This window comes from Eschrichtius robustus, chromosome 7, assembly GCF_028021215.1.
Source record: "Eschrichtius robustus isolate mEscRob2 chromosome 7, mEscRob2.pri, whole genome shotgun sequence".
Lineage (NCBI taxonomy): Eukaryota > Metazoa > Chordata > Mammalia > Artiodactyla > Eschrichtiidae > Eschrichtius > Eschrichtius robustus.
The window spans coordinates 103,857,110-103,874,675 of NC_090830.1; the positions used below are offsets into that span (position 1 = coordinate 103,857,110).

The 17,566-nt window shown below is 34.6% G+C and overlaps 1 protein-coding gene across 3 annotated transcripts in view; it reads left to right on the plus strand.

The window, feature by feature from the left end:
• The window catches only part of HECTD2 (HECT domain E3 ubiquitin protein ligase 2), a 76,410-nt gene that overhangs the window by 34,831 nt on the left and 24,013 nt on the right, over positions 1–17,566 (plus strand). For 2 of the 3 annotated variants that reach the window (XM_068548197.1, XM_068548199.1), the window contains exons 3-11: positions 2,371–2,509; positions 3,616–3,718; positions 4,138–4,227; positions 7,114–7,178; positions 9,186–9,231; positions 10,976–11,085; positions 12,507–12,655; positions 13,238–13,361; positions 15,750–15,846. In XM_068548197.1, coding sequence (XP_068404298.1) covers positions 2,371–2,509; positions 3,616–3,718; positions 4,138–4,227; positions 7,114–7,178; positions 9,186–9,231; positions 10,976–11,085; positions 12,507–12,655; positions 13,238–13,361; positions 15,750–15,846 — 923 coding nt within the window. The remainder of the gene's footprint in view (positions 1–2,370; positions 2,510–3,615; positions 3,719–4,137; positions 4,228–7,113; positions 7,179–9,185; positions 9,232–10,975; positions 11,086–12,506; positions 12,656–13,237; positions 13,362–15,749; positions 15,847–17,566) is intronic. The other variant, XR_011074509.1, reaches the window with a different exon arrangement.

A 17,566-nucleotide genomic window follows, 5' to 3' on the forward strand; every position in this document is an offset into this window, starting at 1 on the left:
ATAGATATTATTAAACTATAGTAATTGAAATTGTTTGGTACAATAATAAACAGGTCAGTGGAATCATATGCATAGCCCAATAATAGACCCCAGTATATAAAAGAACTTAATATATGATAAGAGTGTCAAAAAACATTGTGCAATGACATACTTTCATAAACGATATTCTGAAATGGGCCATTTAGGAAAAAATACTTATATTGTATTACCTCATATAATAAAATAAATTCTAGAAATGATAGAGAACATTTATTGAGCATTTACTGTTTGCCAGGCAATGTGGTAAGTGTATCCTTCACAAGTACTATAATGAAGAAAACAAAGTAAAATAGATACATGGTTATCTGATCTCTAGAGAGGGAAGGCTTGGCTTACTAATCATAAAAAATACTAAAGGAATAGGTTGATAAAATTAACTAATACAAGTATTATTTAAATACTTTTCTGTTTTCAGAAATAAAATTAAAAGGCAAAAAGATTTTGTGAAGGTAGCAGCAGAAGCAGCTCTGTTTTTTAATCTCCCTGAATCCCCAGTGAAACATGCACACCACCTGTATAGCAGAATTAAACACCATGGTCATCATTTACCACAGAATTAGCTCATAAAATGTTCCCATAAGCCCCAAAAGAAAGCAGGACAGATCACCAAAATCAGAAGATCTCCATGGTGTAAGCAGAAGAAAGCATCTGGGCTGTTTGATGGACCCGAGAACAAGAGAGCTTAAGAATAAGCAACAGGTATTCATTGGAAAGCTCAGGAGCCCAGTTTGAGAACAAAAGCTGAAACTGGGAGGGGTTTTGCCAAGAGCAGGTGAATGCAGAGGGCCCATGCTGAGATCTGAAGGAAGCAGGTAACCCCTGTGAATTCTCCAAACTAGGGATCCCTTCCAGGCCGGGGGGCAGGGGGGGCGCATTCTGAGATTAGAATCAGATTTGAGCAGCACTTGGAATAAAGATTAAGGACAGGGATCACCTGAATAAAAGTGGAGGAGGGAAACAGGACCTGGAAATCCCAGAAAGAAGCTACCATGTATTTGAGTTCTACATAAAAACAAAAAAAGGGGGAGCTACACCTCCTTCTGAAAGTTTGGGAAGATTAATTTCAAATAAAAGTGGCTACAGAAAAGAAACAAGGTCAAATTCTATAATTTTTAATTACAAAATTGTATTGTAAGAATAAGAAGCAGAATAACAGCCACTTGAACAATGGGAGCACATCAGAAACACATGCCCACAAAAATAGATAAAATACTATTTCAAAATGAGCTAAAGTTCATTAAAATGATATGACACTTGAAAGAATGCCATAAATCAGAATTGCCAAAAATGAAAAATGAGGTGACAATAAAGGAAATAATTAGATTTTTTTTTTTAATTTTAGAAATAAACTAGAAGGAACACAAAAGCAAACAAACGTAACAGATAATGCCTTAAGAGAACTAGAAGATGAGAAGAAGGAAATATTTAAAATTTTAAAAAGAAATGAAGAAAGAGATAAAAAGAAACTGAGAGAAATTAAAATTCGAATAGGCAGAACAAGAAGGGGCTGGTAGCACTATTCCTTGACTGGTTAGTGATTTCAGAGGTGTTTGCCTTATAGTAATTCATTAAGCCATACATTTGTTTTGTGAGATTTTTCTGTGTTTGTTTTATTTTACAATTATAAGGTTATAAAATGCAACAAAAAGGCAAGCGATGAACTGGCGGATATTTGGAAAAAAAGAAAAATACATAAAATGTTCATGCAAATTGATGATAAAATGCTAAAACTCCAATAAAGAATTGCAGAGAATGTAAATAAATGATTTACATACACAATTGACCCTTGAACAACATGGCTTTGAATTGGGTGGGTCCACTTACGTGCTGATTTTTTCAATAAATTTCAATAAATACATAGTATAGTACTACAGAATCTGTGTTTGGTTGAATCCGCAGATGCTGAACCACAGATGTGGAGGGCCAACTGTAAAGTTACGTGGGGGATCGGTGCCCAAACTCCACATCATTCAAGGGGCAAGTGTATTCAAAAGCTAATAAACACTAAAAAGATCTAGTCTCACTGAAATAATCCCTGAAAGAAAATTTATGGGAAGGGAAGAGATGAAAGAAAAACTCTGTATTGTATCTATAGATAACTTTTAATGTCAGATACAGCCTAATTTATCTGCTATGGGTGAAGTTGGGTAGGTGGCAACAGACCCTCCAGTAAGTGCCCTTCAGTGTGCTGGGTTTTTCTGTTATATGATCCCAAGGGAATGCAATACAAAATAATCCGTTGTTTTCTGTTCATGTTGAGTTAGCCTGGCACTTTATAATTTGGAAAAATTTTATGATTACTTACATTGAAAGCTTTTTTATCCTTCACAGTGAGAGACCTACCACCAATTTGCCTTGATGTTAGACAGAAACAGCGCATCTCTATAGATGCTTTATCATCTGAAATGAAGACCCCAGTTCTTCCAGAGCCCATCCTTCCCATTCAGCCCAAAACTATGAAAGACTTTCTGTAAGTTTTGGCTCACTGTTACACGTAGGCACATAGTCATCTGCATGTCAGCACTTTACCTAATTTAATATTTTTGTGTGAGAAATTAATTGAACTTGTGGCTCATTATAAGGTATTAGCCAAGAGTGAAGACACAAAAGACTAGACGTCTCAAGTTGAAGGTGAAAACAAACATATAATTAACCAGTAAGGGATAGATAATGTTGCAGCAAAAGACGCTAAATAAGAGAAAATGAGTCAAAACAGGCAAGAGAGACTTCCCTGGTGGCGCAGTGGTTAAGAATCTGCCTGCCAGGGGCTTCCCTGGTGGCGCAGTGGTTGAGAATCTGCCTGCCAGTGCAGGGGACACGGGTTCGAGCCCTGGTCTGGGCAGATCACACATGCCGCGGAGCAACTAGGCCCGTGAGCCACAACTACTGAGCCTGCGCGTCTGGAGCCTGTGCCCCGCAACAAGAGAGGCCGCGATAGTGAGAGGCCCGCGCACCGCGATGAAGAGTGGCCCCCGCTTGCCACAACTAGAGAGTAGCCCCTGCTCACCGCAACTAGAGAAGGCCCACGTGCAGCAACAAAGACCCAACACAGCCAAAAATAAATAAATTAATTAATTTTAAAAAAAAAAGCAGGCAAGAGGTGGTAAAGGTGGTAATAAAATAATAGAACGTGTCCTTTTTAAAAAATGAGATTTCATCTACTATGTGACATATAAATCATAAAAACCATGTTAGTAGTAAAAACTACTAAAAAAACCCAAATGGACACTTGAAGGACTAAGTGGGAGTGAGAAAGTAGGGACAGAATGTAAACAAAATCTGTCAAGAAATTTGGCTATGAAGTGAAGGAAAGGAAGAGTGATAATTTTAAGGAGCATGTCAAAAATGAACTTTTTAAAAAGCAAATAAATGGGGAAGTTGAAGCTGGATTAATATCTTAATCCAATTAAGAATTATAAATTCATAAGCTACCTTTACATTAACTGGAACATATTTCTGTATTCAGCTTCATTATTTCAAGTTGCATGTTGGGTGACATTTATCTATAAAGAATTAATGCTATTTTATCTGAATAACATTTTTATCTGTTATGGCTAATAAATGTTTTTATTTTAGGGAAGATGTAGAAAAAGCTAAGTCATCAGGAGATTGGAAAACAGTACATGATTTTTATCTCAAAATGTTTGATTCTTTCCCAGAATTAAATGCTGCATTTAAGGTAATAATACATAAAGCACATTTTTCACTTTTAGTTTAAATTTTCCAAAAAAAGATACTATAAATTAACCTCTTTTTCTACCCAGTATTGGCTTAAGCAGCTGTTTAAGCAAACATAAATAGGTATTAATTCTGAAGTTGTATGTATCACAAATAAATATTACTTAAGTGATATCTTAAAGATTGTTTTTATTTGTACTAATGGTAATGTTTGACTCCATTCTTTCAGTTTTAAAAAAGAAAGTTATTAAAATAACCCTTATATATTTATTTTTATTTTTAGCAATTTTGCCCGAACAGTCCTTTTTTATCATCATACTAAGAATATTAGAAATTATGAAGGAATAGTTATGGTTCAGATATTACTTAGATTAGTTCTTAAAATGTTATATACACTTGGTTCTTTAATTGAATTTGCAGAAAGATGCCTCTGCCTCGTTTAATGCTATCGAAGACTCTGGGATTAATGCTAAATTTGTGAATGCTGTATATGATGCCTTACTTAATACTGTAAGTATTATTTATGAACACATGCAAATAGCATGATTTGTTTGACTCTTCTGTATTTTAAAAGCAGCCACACAAATATTGTAAAACTCACCTTGTAACATAATTACATGAGAAACTCTGATATAATTTTTGGTAAATTTAGTTGAAATTCTCAGAGCGTTAGATTATTTTATTCTTATATTTTTCTAATTAAATGAAAATTCAGTAGAAAATACTTTTACATTCAGTCCTTATTTAGAAAGGCTTGCTAAGATAAAAATCATGCTTTACTGACTCAGCAAAAGGAAGTAAATTATTTGGTTGTATTGGAATTACATTGAATCTGTAGATCAGTGGTTCTCAAATTTTAGCATGTATCAGAATCACAGAAAAGGCTTCTCAGTATTCAGTAGGTCTAGGATAGAGCCCCAAAATTTGTGTTTCTAACAAGCTCCAGGATATGTTGATTCTCCTGATCCGGGGGCTCTCTATGGCCATGTGAGTTTGAATTTCATTGTAATTATAATTGAAAGTCACTGAAAGATTTTAAGCTGGGAACAGAGGGATGACGGACATGATTTATAGTTTAGAAAGATCTCTCTGGATGTTATGTGGAGGATGGTCTATAGTGGGGCAAGAGAAAGGAGTTAGGAAGGCATTGCCGAAACCTAAACGAGGGTCAGTGTTTGGCCTAGGGTTTTGGCAGTGGAACTAGTGAGACATATTCAGACTCTGAGTATGTTATGGAACAGAGCTAAACATACTTCTGTAGATTGGATATGGGACTTGAGGGAAGAAGGAAACTGAGTGGATGGTATTGCCATTTAATTAGATGGATAGGGCTCAGCCATCAGCAGAGAGAAAAAAGGTGTTTCAAGGAGGTAATAATTAATCTTGTCAAATGCTGCTGAGAGATTCAGTAAGATTTGGACAGAGAATTGAGCACTGTCTTTGATAAGGTGAATAATTGATGACTGACTTTAATAAGAGCCGTTTCCATGGAGTTGTGGAAACAAAGCCTACTTGGAATGGGTTGAAGGGACCATGAGAGGAGAGGAAGTAGAGATAGTGAATACAGACAGCTCTTGGAGAGTTTTGCTGTGAAGGGAAGCAGAGAAATAAACGGTTAGCTGAAAGAGTACATGGGTCCACATGAAAGGTTTTTAACATGAGCAATATATTAGGCAGGGTCCTGGCAGGAAACAGATGACACACTCTAACTGGCAACCTGGAGAGGACTGTTTACAAAAGTGTTAGCAGAACAAGGGAGGCCCTCGGGAGTAGCACAGTAGAGTGAATCTGGAGGTGAGCTGTCAGAGAGAGGGCTGTCTTACAGGAGATGAGGGGCATAGCCAGCCCATGGTGACCTTGCAGGGAGGGCATTGAGGGAATAAATACCCCAACTTTCCTCTCTTCCCTCTTCTGTCAGTGTTCCCTATGGCTGAATCCAACCAGAAGGCCAAAAAAGGCAAAGGAGTCTGGTTGATGTAGTCCTTAGTAGTCAGCCTCTTAGGGCATAGATCAGGGTGGAGAAGCATGAAAATGTAGAGACACATCCGTGCAGATGGTATTAGGATGTAGTGTTCTACTGATGGGAACGACCTAGTAGTGTGGAAGAAATGGATGATATGGGGGAGATAGAAGGAAACTGAATAACCAGGTCCTTGACAAGATGAGAGAGGATGGAGCATAGGACTCAAGTGAGGGGGTTGGGCTTGGTCAGTTGTAGTGCAGGTAAATGATTAGAATAATAGTGGCAAGATGAATCTGTCCTCATTTGGGTGCATCTGTTTTCCCTCGAAAGTGTGTGGCAAGATCAGAGCTGAGAGTGATGATGGGAAGGAGGTGTTGGAAGTTTGAGGAATGAGAAAAAGGTTTGAAATAGTTGTCATGGAGAGCAGGGAAGTAGATGAACTAGGGAAATGTTGAAGGACTGTCAGTGGTGTTGAGTGTCCTTTTGAGATTTGTGACATAAACTCAGTGTGTCTAGTCAGCACATTTGTGTGATTTTTCTCCTGCAGCCTTCCATTGCTCTGGGGTGCTGTTTGCCTTCTGGGTGTGAAGGGTCACTGCAAGCAGAGGAGGAGAAAGGAATGATGTGTTAAATAAGTATATTAAGAAAGGTGCTAGGCTGAATGAGTGCTGGCAGACATGTCTTAGAAGTGATGATTGTGTTTTTTTTAAAAATAAATCCATGATATATGCTTGTTTTCTTGACGTTTGCCCCTTTCATATAACAACATGACAGAGAAATTTTAATGACTGTTTGGAGCTTCTAGTTAATGAAGGTTTTAGTCATTGCTTCTTATAAGCTAAAAGCACCATCTAGATGTGTTTTCATTCATTCTTATGGGACATGTTTGGTAGTAATTAAGTTTTTTTAGTATTTGAATTATTAAACTATAAAAAAATGTTATTTAGTACCTTTTTCAGATCCTATAGCAAAAAATCTTTATCGTGTTATTTTTTTATTGAACATAATTTGGTTGTACTTAATAATGAATTGTGGGCTTAACTGCTAATTATAACATGGTAGGACTAAATATGTCCAAAACGTATGCAGTCATTTTATATTGTTAAACATGCTATTCTTAGACTTATGTTCATGATTTTATCCTGTCAGTCCAGAGAAAGTGAAATTGTTTTTCTTTTTCTGTTTTCACTGTTATATAAAACTGATGGTAGTCATCAAACAGCCACCATGTATGTTTGTGCAGGTTGTACAGTGCGCCAGGGAGCATTCTCATTATAATCTCTCAGATGTGAAACTGAGACTACCGTTAAGTGGTAGTCCTTGGTCATCAAGTCTGGTTTTAACTATTGAAAAAGATCTGTAAATATAATTAACATATAAAAGTCACCTAAATAGCTAATCCTAATTATTTCATGATTTTGTTTTGCCTACAGCCTCAAGACATTCAGAAGACAGTATTAAAGGGAATCATAAACAGCCTGTTACGAGAATGGAAAGGGTAAGTACAACTAATATTTGGCTAATCAGTATAGATGGTTAATATACACAGCTCATCCGTCTTTAATATATACGTATGTGTTTTACTCTCAGAAAAGGTTTTAGTTGCTACAATAAAAACATAGATCAGAATGAAATTATAAACCATTTATAACAGAGCTTTTTAACTTGAGACTTATGACTTCTCAGGACAGTCCACAGGTGAGCTTCAGAGGATCTGTGAATTCTTTAAAATTGTATATAAGATCTGTCATGTACAGATATATATGTGCTTTACAAAAATAGGATGGGTAGTTAAATGAGTCACCTAGAATGAAATAATATAGGCATTAAATTTAGCCTTGGGCTTTCTGGTAGCAGAGCAAAATTTTTCTTATTTCTAGTATAAGGAAATGTAAATTTAGCTACTGAAATATTTTTTTCCTGGAACTAAATATTGAATTGTTATGTGAGGAATGATCAGTGTAATTGATAATGTTTTGAACTGTGAATATGCAGAACACAAAAATATACTTTTAAAAGTACATATGATTTAAATTGGTGTTACTTAACATTATAATTTAAATGATAGCTTCTATTAAAGCCAAATAATACCATTAAATTATAATTTAAATGTTTATATTAAGCCCAATTTGAAAATACCAAACTAGAGTTCTTAAATATAATGTTAAATGTACCCTGTATATTTTAATAACATTGTTCCAATTTTCAAAGAAACTTGTGGTTTTTATAGAAAATTGAGAAAAGTCAAGGTAGTATAAAAAAGTAAAAATGTAACATTTTGCAGTTTTTTTCTAGTTGTCTTTTTAAAACAATTGAAAACATACTGTATTTTTCATGTGATTTTTAACTTAACAGTATTTTCCTAGTTTATCATTCTAGTAATACTTTTGCATTTTCCTTGAATTTTATGTTTCTGGTTGAATACATAATGCTTCATTGAAAATGAAGAGGAAAATTTGGAATGTAAAATGAACACTTAGGAGAGTGGGGAAGTCCAGTGGTCCAAAACTGCTGGGACCTCAATTCCCTCCAAGCATGCTCACACGGCTTTCTAACCCCTGCTCCTCAAATGTGTGCCGGAGACAGATTAAAAGAATTTGATGCGACTTACTTATCAAAGGATCATGTGGTCTTTACCCCCAAAATCTTGTTTTATTTTGGATTTATAGTAACGACAACAAGATCTACAGTTTATTGACTATTTACTATGGGCTAGGCACCTTTCAAACGATTTTGCATGTATTTCTCATTGAATCTTCACTACAATCCTGTGAAATAGGTAATATGATTAGTTTCATTTCACACTTGAGGAAACTAATTTACAGAGAAGTGAATTGCCCAAGTTAACACAGTAAGTGCCTGAGTCAGAATTAGAACCCAGGCTGTCTGGCAAAAGAGCCTGTGATCTTAACTACAATTTCTGTACCCAGAACTGTATACTGTACTAAAATACTAGTACATAGAACAGGAAAATGGAAATTTTCATGGTACAGCTATAAAATGGGAAAAAAAAAAAACGGACTCTCCTATCACCAGGAATTTTAATATTTATAAATTGCTTTGAGCTTTTTAAAATGTTTTCAAATATAATTTCTAAAACAAAATAGTAGTCCTTTTGAGAAAATAATCTGACAATTATGTAGAATAGTATAGAAAGAAATAGTTTAGATTTTATTTAAACCTAAATAATTTAAATCATTATTCAGTCAAGATAATTCTTCCACAGAGAAATATTACTACTAATTTAAAAATTATATATATACATGTATATATATATCAATTTCAAAATGTAATACATATGTTATATATTTATATTTCAGATGATGTGGCTTTATATCTTGTAAAGATCATCTAGTACACTTTGGGCAATGATTTATGTTTTCAGGTTTAAGTCTAGTTTTTGGCTTTTATCAAGTCAATTCTCACAGAAACATTGATAATTTTTTATTAGATACTATAAGATTAAGCATTCATCTCTAATCAATTACAATTATTTCTGTTTCAGTCCACGAACAAAAGATGATCTTAGAGCATATTTTATACTTTTACAGGTAAGAAAGCAAAAACATAGTTGAAGTGTGTAATTCATATCTCAATCTATGCATGTGTAAGTGAAATGATATCAAATACTAAGTATTATTTTGAGCAACATTTTTGATACTTTTTTAGATTATAATTACTTGTAACCAGAGAATTAAAGCTATAACAAATAAACAGTGGAAGGCTAAATTATCTCCAGGATTAATATTTTAACTTGCCTTCCTGCTGTGGGATTCTGGAACAAACAGAATGGAAGCCCTTTTCCTCCTCCAGTCAACTTCCTTTCTTGTAACTAGTTTTTTAAGGGACTCCAAAACTTTCTTTTATTTCCCAATTAGTGGGTTTCTAACTTTTCTGTGTATTTTCAATAAATGTTTAAACTAGAATTCTAATGGAAAAATCAAAGTGGTTGTTTATATTTGCTAAAGCAAAGATGATGAACTTTTTCTTCTTGAGAGATACAGATTCATTGGTACAAAAAAAAAAAATAAGGTCCAAACAAATGAAAAGCAATTTTAGTTTTTATAATTTTTTGAGAAGTACGTTATTCCCATAGCTAGCATACTATGTTTGTATTATTCTTTACAATTTACCAAAGGTATTCATATAAATTATTATCCCATTTAAAGATAAGAAAAAATTATATTAAACAAGATAGGATGTTTAGTTCAATATTATGTCCAATAAAAGGAAATATGGAAGATAGGGGTAGAAGAAGGAAGAGAGAGGAAACAAAAAAAGGGGAAATAGATAAGAGGTAGTTGAGGGATGTAAGGAGAGGAAGGGAAGTAAAGAGGTAAGAGGAGAAAGACAAAACTAGAAAAAAGAGGAAATATACGTGGAGAATAGTAAAAGCTAGAAAGTGACAACATGAAGCTCAAATTTTTAAGTGAGTGTATTGGTCAGCAGTAAGCTCTGCTCATGACATCTTGTTCTTATGAGCTATCACTTGATGAGTTTATCATCTGGGGTCACTCCCTCATTTTGAACCATCCTGACCATAAGTCAATTTTGAAAAACACATGGTGCTCTTTTATTTTTTTACAATTTTGGTTTATTGTTCAATAATACTCATTTTTCCCATGGAGCTCTGAAATGTACACTGTGATGGAGTTTTAGATTTTGGACATATAACTAGAGGTTTTGCTTGGTTTACAAGCTCTACTCTAACGCTTAAAAGTTCTCCGAAGCTATTCTGTGGTTCTCCCCTTGTTCTTTGTGAAATATGCAAATAACTCATTTCACAATGGCAAAAGTTTCATTACCAGCTTTTATTTTTCTAGCATTCTCTCTCCTCTTTTTTTTTTTAATCAAGGAAGGACCAGGTTTTTGTTTAATTGGATAGTAGTGATTGCCACCATTTATACCAGGCAGTGAGCTACGTGCTTTACATACAGTTTTTTTTCATACTCAAAACAACCTCCAAGATAGATATTATCCTTCCCATTTTTCAGATGAGGAAGTTGAGAATCAAAGTTTAAGGAACATTCCTAAGGGCATATAGTAGTAAGTGGTAGAATTAGCCCTCAGACCCAGATCTGTCTTAATTCCAAAACCACTGGACCATAGTGGAAATCCAAGTCTCTGTTAATTAAATAATTAAACAAATAGATTCTTGTTTTCAAGGATTTCACCTAGTATTTCATAATCTCAAATTTAGTTTTCTGAATTCGCCACTTAGCTCATTAAGCATAGTGTCTTTCCTTTTACATGTTAACAAAATTTTAACGCAATTATCTTTAATATCTTTTTCAGAATCCTCAATTTAATAACACATCTACATATGTCATCTATGCTCACTTGCTACGACAGATAGCTACCTTAGTGGAAGCTGACCATCATTTCCTAGTTCACTGGTTTAAAAAGTAAATTATTCTATGATATTAAGAACTTTTATAATCTTAAAGTTTTAAGTTTGTTAGTAACTTTATAAGAAAATATATTAAATGTTTTCAGGTCTTGAGAAATGATACTTATAATTCACAGTGCTTCAGAAGCCAATTATAAGCATATTCTTTAGTACTACATAGAGGATACATTAAAGATCTGTTTTGTATGTAAGTAACCATTTTGCTTGTGCCAGCTGTTGTTGAATTTCTGTCCACTGCTTTTGCATTTTATACAGCACATTCCTATCATTGATTTTTCATATATCTCAAAGATGGTGACTGGATTTGCTCATACATTACTATTTTAATTTGTGTCTTTTTATTTCCTATCAATAAATTTTACCATTATTTACACAATGCATTTTCCTTACCTAAAAAATCATTGTAAAACATACTAGCCATCAATATCAATTTATAAAAGTACAGTACTTTTTTTCCACAGAACAATACTTACATTAACAATTACTTTTCCCCATGACTAATAAAAGTTAAAGAAGCTAAATATTCCCAAAATGAATTTTAAATACGGTCAATTCTTATTATTAACAATAGTTATGTTCTATAAAGCTACTGGGAACACTGAATTGGTGAACAGTGAAATACAGGGTTAGCTTCCTGAGAGCCTTTGGTCACAACATTTTTATCAGCCAATCAGTACATAACCTTGCTTCATCTGTATTGCTATTTAAAGACACCTATTTGATATAAATTTTTGTTTTATTAACATTGAACTCACGGCCAACAGCACCATAACTCATGTCTGAGCAAATTTTATCTGACATAAGTACCTTCTCCATAAGGCACATCACATCCTTCTTTACTTAGGAACACTAGACAGAACTTTAGCACTACAGTTAGGGGCCGTTTTAAAACAGCAGAATCGCTAACAAAAAGCACAAGAATTTGAAAAACATGACCCCCAAGTAGACTGCATAAAGGACACTTGTTTGCAGTATGAGAGCTAAAACAAGAAGGCAGAGCGTGGCCTTGTTCAGCCTCAGCATAAGCAACTCCCATTTTTTGCCACTCTTTGCACAGCCATGAAATGACCATGAAAGCGCCACAATTATTGATTTGGGGATTAGAATTAAATTGTAGGGAATGGGTGAATTTGCAAATACAAAGTCTGCGAATGAGGATTGACTGAATACTAAAAGCCTTAATAGTGAAATGTTTAATGCTAACTTTATAGTAATTTTGGTGTTTGTTTCTTATTTAAGAAATGATATTCGAGGTAAGATTTTGCATCTTTTCAAATTTTTGGCAATTTAAGAAATAGAATTTGGAGGAATAGTCTAAAATTTTATGTATAAAGGATGAACTTTGATCTCTAACAAATATATTACCAAAGTAGAAAATGTGAATTTTGATTGGAATTATTTCAAAATCTTTACCAGATTATCCCAGAAGAGGTTCAAACAATTGGTAGAGAGATTGCTGCAGTTTATTTCTTTACGCCTGTTTCCTGCAAAGCCTGAAGAATTTCCACCTATATCAAAGTGTTCCTGGTGGATCCCATCAGCATCTAAAGTGTTGGCTTTACTTAGTAGGTTTTATTATTCAATCATCTTTACTTTTCTTTTGTTAAATATAAGGACATTTCCATAAGGATCTCAAAATACTGTAGAGGCATTCTTACATCTTAAACCATTCCTTTGAGGAGAAGAGTTGTAGTGATTTATTTTCTATTTTGCTAATGGATTTCACAATTAATATATAAGGATGAAAAAGCTTTATGCATTTTATTGGGCAATATTCTGTTTTATGGCTATCAACTGCATACGACCTGCTAAGTAGTGATTCCTAAGAATACAAGAACTTCCATTCATTCCTGCCGACCCCTAGAACACCCTGATGGGGAAATAGGATGCGTAGCTGGCCATCTGCATACTCCCTTTATTATACTATTATAATGCCCACCATTCAAGTTTTTTTTTTTAAAGCAAGAAATTATTGGCTGCATTTTGACCACAATTTTAAAACTACCTTTTCGTTTGGCACTGCAATTGCTTAAAATAGGAATTTCTAGATAAAGGCTTTCTGGTGGGCATTAAAATGTTCTTCCTATTATTAGAATGAATCATGCACATGTTAGGAAAGATCATTATGTTAGAATTTATCTTTACAGATACTGCAAACAATTTGGTTCATCCTCCCCTTATTCCTTATACTGATTTCTATAATTCTACATTGGATCATATTGATCTCATGGAAGAATACCACACCTGGCAGAGCTTTGGAAATTCTCACAGGTATGATCAAAAGCTCATCTGCTTACTCACCTAAATAAAATACTATTCAAAATAATGACTGGCTTTTAAGTTTGTGTAAATAAATTTAAGTATACACATACCTCTGCGTATAAACTTATAAATGTAGTTTAGATATCCAGCCTTGAAATATCATTATATTTCTTAAAGCATTTTCTTTTTCTATTACATTTTGAATTTACAGTTATGTTAATATGGTTTTGGCTTGATTAGTAGCATCTTTTTAAGAAGGGAAAAGTTCTATCTTAGTATGCAGTTTCTTATATCTTCTTATTCTATGTGCCATCACCTAGCACAGAGGTCAACAAACTTTTTCTGCAAAGTACAGGATTATAAATGTTTCTGGCTCTTTGGGCTATACAGTCTCTGGTCTACCATTATAGCACGAAAAACAGCCTTAGAAAATATGTAATTGAAGGGGTGTGTCTGTGTCCCAAAAGCTTTATTCACAAGCCTAGGTTGTAGGCTGTATGGGCCATAGTGTGCCGGTGCCTGATCTATCACAGTGATCACACATGTGTGCACATACACACATACATTCACTCTTTTTCTCCCTTTTTCTGTGGATGAAGTGTTTGTCCTTTATACACAGTATTAAAAGAATGGATGTTACAGAGAAATGGCTTTACCAGAAATGATTTATTACAGTAGTATAATAGATTTTGGAAACACTTCGCCGAATTCTTTATTTACCCTGCACCTTATCTTCACACTTACATTTTGGATTAAACCAGCAAGACTATCCCAGACTTAATTTATTCCCAGACCACAAGATATCCCGCAGAATGCATTATTCTAAAGGAGACTGACTAAGAAATAGGATGTGGATATAAGTAATCTAAAACCCCAGGTTACTTCATAAGTTGGTTCAAGCTCCCAGGGACCCTTTCTACCAGAATTGGCCTAAAACATAGACTAGCTTTCTGGACGTATCTCAGTCCACACCTGAACTAAGAATTCCGTTTCTGGGGACCTTGGTCGGTCTGATGGATGTTTTCTTGACAAAGTTTATTTTACACTTTGATGTAATTGTAATGTTGTAGACAAAACCACAGTACAATTCCGAGAGTTACTGTGCATATTTCAGTGACATCTTTCAATGCAGAGCTCCTCTAAACACTGTGCCATAGTGTTGTTGTACCAAAAATGAGTTAACAGAGGTTTGACTCTATGATCCCTTCAGCCCTTGGGAAGCCAGCCTGGACCTAGAGGGGGACCAGAGCCCCAGGGCAAGTCACATGTCTGGCCATGGGCAGCCTCATCTGTTTATCTCAGTGTGTCATACACATAGTATGGTTTGTCTACGTGCCGTGACTAGGGAAAGGCTGAGACGCGTTGTTTTAAAGTACATAAGACCAACATTATCCTACTAAGTTCATTGCACTTCTTTTTATTTCCAAATTTCTAGTTAGCACTTAGTGATTCAAAATTATTGCACATTAATACTGAACAGTTTTCTTACTGCTTTTTAACAGTTTCATTCCAAGGGGAAAGCCATTTCATTTTCAGTTCACACTAGGGCTATTTCCTTTTTCCTCATAATCCCTGTATTGCACCAGTGGTCACAGATGCACTGCTTGACCGTCCTCAGCGCATTCCAACTGTAACTGATGGATTCATTACAGCCACTTCTGGTGGGAGTCTTAACTCCTGAAGTGTCATTGCTACGATCCTAGTTCTCTCTAAGTGCATTTCTCTGTGTGGTTTGTGGCTCTTTTATATAACATAGAATGAGCTCTGACCCAGGAAAGAAGTTATTTTCATAACTTTTGATCCTATGTTGTGTTTTTACAAATACATACCATTTCATATTACTACATCATTAAATATAGTGCTAAAGCAACACACCTTTTTCTAACTTTTATTTTATTGCTCTTAAATTTACTACTTTTCCTGCCATAGTTATTGCTAGATTTCCTCATTTCTGAAGCTCATGCATCAGAAATATTCATATAGTAATGGATTCTTACATTAATTTCTGCACATGAATTTTCTGTCCTAAATCCTTCATCAACACTTCTGCCTCCTGGTTCTGCTGTTGCCCATATTTTTCCCAGGTAATGATATACAAGTGACTATCTAAACTGAAATAATTTGTACAAACAATATAAGCTGTTAGCACATATTTCAGAACATTAGGTGTAGCTTCCTCTAGAGAATAAAGGCACTCACTGCACATCTAATAATGGAGCATACTTCACAGGGCTGTGGGGATTCAAAGAAATGATGCACATAAAATCATTTTGTGAATGGTAAAACACAATACAAAAGTAATGTTTAATATTGTTAGAAGGGGTAGCTTAGATTCCCTTAGTATAATTTTGCTAAAAATACACCATTTTGCTTTTTCTGTTTTCACTTGTTGAGCAGGTTTTCCTTCTGTCAGTACCCATTCGTTATTTCTATAGCTGCAAAAAAAATCATTATTCAAAGAGACTCAGAACAACAGATGATAAGCATCGCAAGGGTAAGCCAGCTATGAAAACATTTATGCTGACTATAATCAATATATAGTAAATAATTTAACAAATAAGTCAAATGTCTTGTGAATTGTTCTAGCATAATCAGGAAATGTTAAAAGTAAAATTCATATCATACTCCCTTAAAAAGTACTTAAACCTGTTCATGATATGGGGAAAAGATACCCCTCATCAACTTCTCATTATATTATAAATATAGCATGGAGATTAAATGCCTCTCACAGATCCAAAGTACTAGGAACTTGTTGGACATCATTTTGTAGATAACATCCTCCAGGGTCACTAGCAGAGCACTGGTGAGAAAGAACTACAGTGAGGACAAGGAAAGGAGTGTCCTTAAGAGCAAACCGCTCAAACCACTGACACATTTTCTAGATTTTATGAAAGTCAAATAGAAACAACTGAAAAATTAGAAAATGTGACAAAAAGTATAGTCTTGAAAAACTGAGAAAATGTGTCCAAAGAAGGTGAGAGATGTTTAATGATCCTTAGGGAGCCAAAATGCATGGAGGCCCACTGAAACTGGGGTAGCAGTCAGGCTGGCTTTAGACAAATTAGTGGAACAGGATGAAGTTCATCTCTGGGCCTGTCCTGTCCACAGGACAGCACAGTAAAGTGTTTCAGCACAGCACAGTAAAGTTAGGTACTTTATCTAATATATATCAGATTGATTGAGCTTTTTTTTTTTTAGGTTAGAGCTCTAGACTATACATTTAAATGCTCATATATTTTGAGTATCTGCTTTTGTGACTTGCAATCTGCTTTTGTGATTACTTGCAACTTTAAAACTTAGAGGGAAGGTTTGGCTGTAGTCTTCTTAAAATAAAGAGACCCAAGACAGACCCATAGAGTAAAAGGAAATGATTTCTGTGTCTTGTCCAAGAATATAAAAAGAATCCTAATGCATAAATTGTAATACTTCAAAATACCATAAAAATAAGAATTGTTTATTCTTCAGTAATTCACCAGAAGGTGAGTACTTTTTCCTGTCACAGAGCGGGACAAAAGATTCGAGTGACTAGTGACATCCCAGAGTCAGTTTACGCTGAGTATTGGAATATTACAAGAAATGTTATTGCCTATGTGTACCAAAGGAGTAACATAGCCACATTACCCTGCTGAAAAGTAGATTTCAACAGGTATATTTAGCACCAGAATTATTACTTAATCTTGGGTAGATATTGGCTCAAAGATTAGTCTACATAGCTAGTCATTTTGACGTTTTCGGTTAGTTGCATTTATGCAATTTCATGTGCCTTTTTAGTGCTTTTTTTTTTAACCTTGGGCTATGATTTTTTTATATTTATAAGGAAAAATTCCGAAGAGCTAGAAGTTTATCTAAGTTCCTCTGAGCAGTCTTCTGCTGTGTCACTCACACTTAAAATATTAAGTAATCTTCTTTTAACTTTTCTTCCAATTAAAAGGAGAGTGGCAGCTGTAGACTGTGTCCCAGGCTATCTTCCACAGGGCATGGGCACAAATGAGTAGCGATTGAAGAGTCAAGTGGCATTATCGGTTATGGGTGTTTCCCAGCATTTTAACTTGTAAACTGCCATACCACTTGGAATTAATGACTGGTAACTAGTTTGACACAAGGACAGCCTTATAAGTAGTTAATGCAAGCAAGAGCTTATATAGTATACTTTAAAGTTGCAAAAGAGATTCCCCAGCCTAAAAATAACTTCCTCATCAGACTATGTCTAAAAT